The 11,157-nt window shown below is 37.3% G+C and overlaps 1 protein-coding gene across 1 annotated transcript; it reads right to left on the bottom strand.

Annotated features, from left to right (window-relative positions):
- Positions 1 to 2,434: 2,434 nt before the first annotated feature.
- On the bottom strand, positions 2,435 to 3,685 carry LOC110108902 (uncharacterized mitochondrial protein AtMg00810-like). The gene has a single exon (XM_020839758.2). The coding sequence runs from the start codon at positions 3,683 to 3,685 to the stop codon at positions 2,435 to 2,437; it is 1,251 nt and encodes a 416-aa protein (XP_020695417.1).
- Between the last annotated feature and the right edge of the window lie 7,472 nt (positions 3,686 to 11,157).

Raw genomic sequence — 11,157 nt, 5'->3', positions numbered from 1 at the left:
ATTTGATTTCCGCTGTATAGACTTGATTTCATTGACGACGGATTTCTGCCTTGCATAGATTCATTGACCATTGATTGACTTGATTTACTTTGACCTGCATATTGATAGCACCGCCGTGCTTTGATTTCAGTTGTAGGCTTTGGTGACCTGCTGGGCTTTGTAAGCTCATTATATGTGGTTTAAATTTTCAGGTCTAAGCAAGGCAACTGGAATGGAGTTCGATCAGAATGTCAGACGAATCCTTTCACTATTTGATTCTGGGGCATCACACCTTCTTCATGGTTGCAAGAAGTCATTCGTAGTACGGCCTTTGACCTATGGAGTAGCCGACTAATGATAAGTTCCACAGAGCAGTTCCTTCTGAAAGATCTTTAGCTTGAAAGGCAAGTTTTTGGCAAGGAGGAACATAAGACATGTTAAAATTATCATGAGCAGTTTTAGGGGACTTAAGGTTATTTGCCCAAGTATGGGCAGGGAAAGTATGAGGAGGCTCCGGAAGTGAGGTGGTGAATAAAGGAGGAAAGTCATTTGGATTTTGGGCCATAGCATGATGGAGTGGAGAGAGGAGATCTTCCTTAGAGGCGAGGGATTATGGCGGAGCAATGAAACCCTAATTAATTTTGATATTTAATTAACTTGATTTAGATGATATTAATGTTCATAAATGATTTTATCAGTTAATAATAAATTACTGTTTATAAATGAAGTAAAAAGTGTAATAAATAAAGTTCAATTATGTCAAAATTTATACCAACGCAGGTGGGGTGGCATAGGCCCTCAGCCGAATGGGATTGGTAAGTCAGCGCTCTTAGATATTAATTAAGGGAAAGAAGTAGACTTTTGAGAATTTGACTTTTAATCGGACACAATGGCGAAAAAAGATTCATGTAGCTGACCCCACGTAGCGGGACAAAGGCTTGATGTTGTTGTTATTGTTGTTGTTGTTGTTGTTGAAAGAAGTAGTTTTTTAAGGCCGATTTGAATTGAAATCCAGTTACCATTGTATGCCATTTAATATTTTCAGGTAGTGTAAATTAAAGGAGATTAAGATTTAAGTTAATATATTTGCAATTAAATTAATTTTTAACAAAATAAATTAGGTTTATATAAGGCAGTTAATTACTTATAGTTCTTGGTTATTATAACTTTTGATAATTTTTTTAGAGCTTAGAGTTCAAATTTCAATTTGCCTGAATAATTTTATCCTTATGTGAAAACTTTTACATTATTAATCACTTTAAATTGTATTAGATTCTTCATACTTTTTGTTATAAAGAGAATTACTTACTATTGATGTTGATTTTTGAAGTTAGAGTTGATGTTGACGGCGTACATTAATCTTATAGATGAGTGCGTGCATCAATTTTGTGATGATGATGGGTGACAAAGTCAGTATGCGTCGATATAGTTAGAAAATAATGATTAGAGTATCAGATGGGGTTGGAGGATTGTAGTTGAGCGATAGCTATCAGAGGATTATAGCTAGACGACAATGAGTGGAATATTATAGTAGGGGGATGACAGTCACATAAATATAGTCAAGTGACTGTGCTCAAAGGATTATAATTAAGCTATAGTGGTGGAGAGTCATAGAAAAGCGATGATGATCAAAATATAATAGATGATGGTCGTCGAAGGACTTTAGTAGGGAAATGGTGTGGTCTAATGATCATAATCAGGTAATGATGATAAAATTGGACAATTGTGGTTGGATGATTGTAGTAGGAGGATAGTAGTTTGGCGACGGTGCGGAGATGGTTTTTGGACGACCATGTTTAAAGGATATCAGCCGGACGATCTTGCTCAAAAGATTGTAGTTAGGTGTTAGATGATCATAGTCGGTGTATAAGAAGAAATTTTCTTTTAAACATAAAAAAATTGTGAGCTTAAGAGAATTTCCTTAAAATCATCATCATTTAATGTTTTTTCTCATAAATATTTACCAAATAGCAATGGAGCATTCAATGTTTTAAAAAAGACAGCATCCATCAATGAGAACGACGTTAATTTGAAATTTGAGTGAAAATTGACCTGTATTTAACATTTTAACTCTTTAAACAGAAATTAGATTTTGTAGTTCAAAATAAAACCCTAAAAAAAAGTTTACAAAAAAAAAAAAAGGAAAATCTAAAAATAAAAAATGAACTTCAACATGCGACTGCGACAATATTATTAACAAAACAAATTAATAGAAAAAAAAATTATTTTAATAGATAGATTAGGAAATCATTTAAATGTTGAGAGTATTTTTTGAAGAACATTGAGAAAAGGAGGAAGAAGAATAGAAACAGTAAATCCTTTCTGAAATCTTATTCAATGTATGTCTTACATACTACCGGTCTTAGGTATATATAGAATATGAATACACATGTAACAAAGTAATTTGTCCTAGATACATTTAACGTATTTACATATATATCCTTAACATTCCCCCTCAAACTGACGAGTGGGAAGTAATAGTCAGTTTGGATCGCAAGTCTTTGAACCGTGGAGTGGTGAGGGGTTTGGTTAAGATGTCAGCAATTTGATCGGTTGTGCTGATAGGAAGCAACCGTATGACATTGTTCTGAATGTGCTCTCGGACAAATCGCTGATCAATTTCTATGTGCTTCGTACGCCCATGAAAGATGGGATTATTAGCTAGTGCAATGGTCGATGTATTATCACAATACACATCAACCGGCTGAAAATGTAAAATGCAAAAATCTGCTAATAAACGCTTGATCCATATAGTATATGCTGTGGCCGATGCAAGAGCGCGATACTCGGACTCTGTCGAGGATCTGGATACAGTTGGCTGTTTCTTGACTGTCCAAGAGATGAGAGTGTCGCCGAGAAATGTACAAAATCCAGAAGTGGATTTGCGAGTGAGAGGATCAGATGCCCAATCGACATCTGAGTATGTCCGCAGCTGTAAGCTAGATCGAGTGATCGGAAGCCCATACTCGATAGTCCCTTTGATATAACGAAGTAGTTTCTTTAGTAGCAGTGTGTGATGAATCGCCGGATCGTGCATGTGTTGGGACAAGGCGTTGACGGCAAATGCAATGTCGGGGCGAGTTAGAGTTAGATATTGTAGCGATCCAATAATTTGGCGATATAGAATAGCATCGAAACACGGTGAGTCGCCATCATGTGTGACTGAAGTTTTAGAAGAAGATGGGTTAGCGACCGAATTGCAGTTATGCAACTCGGCCTGACCAAGAATTGAAACCGCATATTGAGATTGAGAAAGGAAAAACTTATCTTGTGTGTGGTCGATGGTAATACCCAGAAATTGGTTCGCAAGTCCGAGGTCCTTCATTGTAAATGTGGATTTCATTTGATCAATTAAGTTGCTTATTTTGGATTCGTCATTCCCAGTAATGAGAATGTCATCTACGTAGACTAGTAAGTAGATTTGGAAATCATCTCGGTGTAGTAGCAACAGTGAAGGATCTGCATGGCTATGCACGAATCCAATTTTTAGCAGAAATTTTGTGAATGTGGTGTACCACAGCCGGGGAGCTTGACGCAAGCCATAGATAGCCTTTCGAAGACGACATACATGATTCGGATGGGTCGAGTCTTCAAATCCTTTGGGCTGTTTCATGTAAACAAGCTCGTTGATCTCTCCATGCAAAAAGGCATTTGCTACATCTAATTGGCGAATTCTCCATTGATGGAATAACGCTACCGTGAACATTATTCTGATCGTAGGTAGCTTTGCTACCGGGCTGAAAGTGTCCTTGTAATCGATACCGAAAGCTTGTTGATTTCCCTAAGCAACTAAACGAGCTTTGTGTCGTGCGACGGAACCATCCGAATTGTATTTAGTTATATACGTCCATTTGGAGCCGATGATGGAGGCGTTGGGAGGGGGTGAGATAAGCTCCCACGTGCCCTGTTTTTGAAGTGCAAAAAATTCCTCTGCCATTGCCTTGCGCCACTCAACATGTTTGTTGGCTTCCGTAAAAGTGGTAGGATCGTTTTGATGGTGCCCGTGATGCAAAAGATTAAGCCGTTGAACAGGCTTAAGGGATCTTGTTTTGGCCCTGGTAATCATATGATGTCGAGGTGAGGAAACAGACGTCGTTTGTGTTTCAATTTGATGATCATAAGTAGTATCCCGACGAATGTCATGACGCCTGATATCCGTTGTCGTGCAGTCAGCGGATGGTTGGAAAGAAGTGTTGAGCTTCTTCTTGTTACCATTTGAATTCAGTATAGAAGACGGAATGAGAAGAGGGTGAGGAACAACCGTTGAGACGGGAGGTTCTTGAACTGACCTGTTAATAAATGGAAAGAATGTTTAGTTAAACCTAACATGCCGAGATGTAATGATTTTGTTTGTTATTGGATTTAGACATCTATAGCCTTTCATAGTGTCAGAATATCCAATAAAGATGCAGGAAGAAGATGTCGGTGATAATTTGGTTTGTTGGGTGGGTGGTAAAAGTGGAAAACATTCACATCCAAAGATTCTTAGATGTGCATATGAGGGTTGTATATTAAACATTTGTTGCAAAGGCGAGAGATAATTTGTGGTGACAGACGGTGCCCTGTTGATTAGGTAAGTGGCAGTAGAAGCTGCCTCCAACCAATAGGACATTGGTAGACCTGCATTTTGTAACAAGGTTCTTGTGGTCGTGATAATGTGGCGATGTTTTCTTTCGGCGATCCCATTTTGCTCTGGCGTGTAAGGGCATGATGTTTGATGATGAATGCCAGTAGTCTTAGTAACAGCTCGGAAGTGGTGATTTACGAACTCACCACCACCGTACGTGCGAATGACTTTAAGTTTGCGGTTGGTTTGCCATTCTATAAACTTAACAAAATTACTGAAAATGTTAGGAACATCGGATTTAAACATAAGTGGAAATAACCAAACAAAGCGCGAGAAATCATCAACAAAGATTATATAGTAACGAAAACCTTGGTGTGAGGGAACCGGAGAGGGTCCCCACACATCCGAGTGAACAAGTTCTAGAGGAGCTTTAGTACTACTATTAGAGCGTTCAAAAGACAATTTGTGTCCTTTACAAGACATACAAGATTTACAAGAAGAACTATTAAGTGATATGTGTAAAGTAGGATTTCTTTTCGAGATCCACTGAAGAACGCGGTTGTGCGGGTGTCCAAGCCGACAATGCCAATTTGTTTCTGAAGAGCGACTAGCTGACAATGCCGTGGATGCTGAAGTTGTCTTTTGCTGTCTTGCCGGAATCTTATACAGACCATTGTTACATGGTCCGGTGATGACCTGATTGGTCGTCTGATCCTTAAAAACAAAACCAGTGTCATCAAACGTAATAGAAATCAAATTATCTTTAACGAGATTTGATATGAAAAGCAAATTATAAGACAAAGATGGAATATGCAACAAACGAGATAGAACAAGCTTACTGGCCGGGGTTGGAAGGATCCCAGAACCCGTATGAGCAATCGGGATGGATCTTCCGTCCCCTATGGTGACCGTGTCATTGCCGTTGTAGATATTGTATGGAGCTAGATTCTCGAGATTGTTGGTCATATGAGACGATGCGCCGGAATCTATGTACCAATCAACACCGGTATGACCTTCCGATTTGGCCACCAGAGCATTGGTGTTCTTCGAAGAACCTTGAGACGGAACATAGTTGGCATTGAGTCTGTGCCAACACGCATCTGCCTCGTGACCTTTCTTCTTACAGATTTGGCATATCACCGTGGGTTGAGTAGAGGATTTATTGGAAGCATTTGTGTCATGATTTTTCCTGATCCGACCTCGACGGCCGCGACCGCGAAACGTATATAGAGCCGATTGAGTGTCTGGATCTTTGGAAAATTTGATGGCCGACGATTTCAAATGAATCTCTTCACTGATGAGAAGAGCATATAGGTTGTCCAGAGTCATCGTGCCTTGCATTGTGCGAATCGTGGTCGTGAAGGATTGATAGGCCGGCGGAAGTCCGTTTAGGATGTAAATTATAATGTCTTCCGAATCGATCGAGGATCCTGCAGAAGCGATCTGATCCACTATTTTCTTGACTTCGGTGAGGTAGTCAGTCATAGACATGGATTGCATAGAAATATTGTGGAGCTCATTCTTGAGCTGTATAACCTTGGAGCGGTTGGAAGATTGGAACCGGGTGTGAAGAGTCGACCAGATCTCGTGAGTTGATTCAAGATGAATCACATAGGGTAGAACGGCCGGTGATATAGTGGAACACATAGCCGTTGCAAGATTCTGATCGATGACAGTCCATTGATGCGTATCTTGATTTGGATCCAAGTTTTCAGTGGCCGATCGGGCTTCAAGAAAGGCAGCGAATCCATTCGCTTTGAAGAGTTTCGCGATTTGCGAACTCCAGATGGGGAAGTTATCCGCCGTAAGAGAGTGCGGTACAAGAAATTTAAGATTCGAAATTACAAACTTCAGATATTGAGATATGACCGGAGCGGACGGCTGTACGCCGGAGGTGGCCGCAACCGAGGAAGAAGCGGAAGCTGATGTCGCCATGGCGAGAGCTCAAAATCTTGCTTCTCTTGATACCATGAAGAACATTGAGAAAAGGAGGAAGAAGAATAGAAACAGTAAATCCTTTCTGAAATCTTATTCAATGTGTCTTACATACTACCGGTCTTAGGTATATATATATAGAATATGAATACACATGTAACAAAGTAATTTGTCCTAGATACATTTAACGTATTTACATATATATCCTTAACATTTTTTTGGTGCGGACATTTTTTTAGTTCAGTGCCATATAAGTTGTAAAAACTGTATAAATTAATTGATATGATGTGAACTTATTGGCGCTGCCTAAATTGGTCTATAAAAATAAATGTTTTAAAACTGAGTGAACTCATTTGCTAAAAACAAAAAATAATTTTGACGACTCTTCTGAGCTCTTCGTTGAAAATGAAAGTGTGTTGTAAATCCATAGCTTATCTTGATCTGTTGGTTAGGAGCTTAGACTATCAACTAAGAGGTCTTAAGTTCGAGTTTTGTGTATGTGATGTGTGTATGAATCTACTTTAATTGGTTTAAATAATCCCCCCACCCCCCTCCAAAAAAAAAAAGTATGTTGTAAATTATTTATTGGCAGGATTTGGACATTAACTTTTTTTTAAAGCGGTTTTATAGTACAATTTTTTTTAATTTTTTTTTAAATGCTGTTTTAAAAAGTAGTAATAATGTTGTTTCAAATGAAGCCTTAGTTTTAATGAATACATTCTAATTAATGCAATAAAAGAATTAGTATTATTGGATATAAATAGATAAATAAAAAGAGTAGGGAAGACATTAGAGTTTTTATGTGAAAATATTGGTAAGATGAAAAATTAGGAGAGTCTGAACCAACTAAAATAATTCTACCATGTAAGAGTAAGAGATTCGGAGAAGAAGAGATTACAAGAGTAAGAGATGCTTGCAAAAATTATTTCAAAGTTAGTATGAGCTGAAAGATGTTTGGACGGGAGTGGCCGAGTGACAACAGTTTGACAATATTGATCATGCAGTGGTAGACCAATAATAATGACTTGGTGGCGAGGGTTAGATGGTGATGGTTTGTGACTATGGTGGTCAAGCGATAGTGTTATGATGATTTTGGTTGGATGATGACACTCCAATAATGATGGTTGGATGACAATGATTCGACAAAGTAGAATTGTGATGACGGTATAATGATGACATTTGGGTGATGAATCAACAATGACGATCATATGGTGGTTCAATGATAGATGTCAGATAATGACTTGATGGTGACGATTGTGTGGTGGACCCATGACAGCAGTCGGTCGGTGGTTCACAGTGCATGTTGTGTAATGTTCCAACAGTTGTGTTTCATTATTGTGCTCCAGTTGAACTGTAGGATTCTTCATACCTTTGAACTCTCTTGAATTTCAAGCCAAATGTTCTCTTCATGTAGCAAGTGAGGCTCTATATATAGATTTTTGTGAACGACATGTTACGTACATATGAAGAAAATTTAGAGCACTCCCAGTGGTTTACATAGATTCCCTTAATCATAGATAATTCTTTTAATATTTAAATGCCTTAATCATTTTAAGATGTCATGTATAGTAGTAGTCTTTGCCTTTGATGTCAATGAAAGGAAGAAGATCAACCTCAAAGTCTGACAATAAGTAGAAACATGGAGGAAGGTGACACATTTAGTCATCAATGAAGTGGTGCAAAAGTAGTTGGTGAAAAGTTATTCTTCAAGAAATTTGAGAAATCGGCCATATATTATTATTTTTGGAAATTCCAAAAAATCACAATTTTTTCTTCTCCTTAATTATATCATATTGATTTGAGATTTTTAATTAATGATCATGGTCTCTGCCTTTGATGAAATTTTGACATTGGATAAAATTTGAAATTTTTTATAGTTGCAGTTAATATATAGTACTACTTTCTCGAAATTTTCTTGCCAAAATTTCACTTTTGGACAAGGAATTAGATTTACGAGTGACTATTATGGGTGTAAGTGCCGAGTTAGCTCGTGAGCTGGCTTGAGGTCGACTAGTTAAAAAGCTCGCGAGCCGAGCTTATGAAGCCACGAGGTTGAGCTCGAGCCCAAACTCGAGCTCATTTATTTAACAAGCTTGCTCGGCTCATGAGCTCGCAAGCCGGCATGTCATTATTGATTATTTAATAAAATAATTATATATTTAAGACGGACGGACAAACTCTAGGTGGGAATTCCGAACTCTAGGCCGGAATTTTGAATTGTGAGCTCGCGTGCAGAATGCGGTCACGCGAACCACGCGTCATTGGGCTCGCGTGCGGACTTCAGGACACAAACGACATTGTCTCGCTAGCGGACTGCGAGATGTGAATGACGTGGGCTCGCGAGCGGACTACGGGATGCGAACGATGCGGGCTCAAATCTCGTAATCAAGAGGCTCGACGAGCCATTTGCAATGTGATGCGAGCCCTCATTTTTAGGTCGACTCGAGCTCGAGCTCGAGGTCAAGCTGATTTTCTAACTGACGAGCAGAACTCGATAAATCTACTACTCGACTTATTTACACCCTTGGTGACAATACTATAGAATAAGTCATCTTACTAGTAGCAGACTTCAATAATTGTTTATGATATGTTCCTATACCAAAAATATATTTCTTTGATCGATAACCCATGAAAGCAACTTTTTTCCACTAATACAACTAAAAACTGTCCTTTATGCATGATAAGGAAAATCAAATATTTCTTTGATGCTCCACCCTGACACTATACAATACACATAAAAAATTATTAATCGTCCATATTGATATTGTACATATAATGAAGTTTTATCCACTATATAATGAAGTTGTAATTCAGCTCAATACTCAGAGTCATGGAAAATGATGAGCTGGTTTCATTTTCAAATGAGGAGGTGACTCAAATATATTGTTCTAGTCATGTGATTCAAATATATTTTTCAATGTTCTCTTGTTGTTGTGAATCTCTATGATTTGTTATATTTCTGTACGTGACAGTTGGCTAACCAACTTATCTAGCTCTAGGGTGAACGGTCAGGTTTCAGGATTTAAAAAAAAAATTTCTGGACTTTAGTGGCGGTTATAACTGCTACTAGAGCCCAGAAAACCGCCACAAAGCTGAAAATCGGTCGATTTCGCTCATAGTTGTCGCGGTTATAACCGGCACAATTCTATACATGTGCAGCGGATATAACCGCTGCAAAATATGCATTCCGTAAAAATCTTCCCTGCCGGTCTTCGAACCGCTGCCTAATGCGATTGCAATGCATTGCAAACACAACGATTATGTAGCGGTTCTACAACCGCTGCAATGAAAATAGTGGCGGGTATAACCGCCGGAAAAGGTAAAAAAATGTGCTGTGAAAACCCAATTTTTTGGTAGTGAGTATTGAATACCATGCAACAATTCTTGTAAATCTTGTGTAAGTAGCTAGAGATAAATATTAATATCATTTTTTATGGTTTTCTCATTTTGTATAATCATTGACAAAATAATATATTTTTTTCATTTTAATCTAAGAATGCATTTTATAATTGATCAAAATCATATATAAAACACTACTTTATAACCTTAAAAGGATTGAACACTTCACTAGCCAAACCAACATGAACATTTCTTATATTTGAAGCAAAAACTAGATATCGAGAATCAAATGATTTGTATGCTTCTTTATTAGATGGATGTTGTGACAAATCATCTTTACTTCTGTGTTTTGCATGCCAAATTATCTCTTTGTTTGATTTCTTTACTTTAAATAACTTCAGAAGTCTAAGAATTAATGAAAAATATATAACAATTTTCGTTGATCCATATATGTTTTCTTTTCTCCTACAATGTTATTCTTATTAATAGCATATCTTGATTATCCATAAGCATGACATGCCTCCTGATTAGACTTACGTCTCGAAAATAACATACAATCATTAAGGCATACATCTATCTTTTTATAACCACTATCAAAACTGTTCAACACCTTATTACCTCAAATGTGTTTCTATGTAATACAATGCCTTGGAGAAGGCTTTGACCATCAACTTTAGGAACATATCAAAATATATTGTAGTTTAAGGCTTCGTTTGGGACCGCTTTTTTTACTGATTCTTAAAATGGATTTCTAGTACAAAAATTAAAATTTTGTACTAGAAAGCCATTTTAGGAAGCAGTAAAATAGTTGTCACAAACGAAGCCTAAGAGTTTAAATACCTCAAATGAAATAAATGGAATATGAAGAATAGCTTTGAGAATACCTTACAACTAGGATATAACTCAGCTCTCGCATCTTCTAATACCTTTGAGAATTGTTCAACATTATTTGATAGATTTAGATTATGCACATGATTCTCACTTGATAAATTAATGGGTCATAAAATTAGGCTAAGTATATCCCTCAATAATCCTTCTATATTATCTATATTGGGTTGCTCAAATTGAATAGGTTGTTGCTCAAAATTAGAGGGAGTACCAACTATTTCATTTCTTTCTCCTTCACTAATAGTATGATGCTTCTCCCCCTTGCAAATTCCAATTAATATATCGTTTTGCTTGATAGGTTTCATTGAGCGAAGGTATATTTTAATGGATGTTCTATATTGACATAATATTTTTTTCTAATAAATTTTTTTCTTCGACTTATAGGCTCTTAAAAATTTTTCAAACTCCTTTAATGCATTCAAGACTCCCTTTGGATTTTTGTCATTGAA

Source organism: Dendrobium catenatum, unplaced genomic scaffold (genome assembly GCF_001605985.2).
Source record: "Dendrobium catenatum unplaced genomic scaffold, ASM160598v2 fragScaff_scaffold_1297, whole genome shotgun sequence".
In the NCBI taxonomy this organism is placed as follows: domain Eukaryota; kingdom Viridiplantae; phylum Streptophyta; class Magnoliopsida; order Asparagales; family Orchidaceae; genus Dendrobium; species Dendrobium catenatum.
The sequence above is the reverse complement of the archived record's forward strand: the minus strand, read 5'-3'. Positions and strand labels throughout refer to the sequence as shown.

Bases quoted from the DNA above. Each gene is read 5' to 3' on its own strand.
- LOC110108902 (XM_020839758.2), bottom strand. From the start codon at position 3,685: ATGTTCACGGTAGCGTTATTCCATCAATGGAGAATTCGCCAATTAGAT.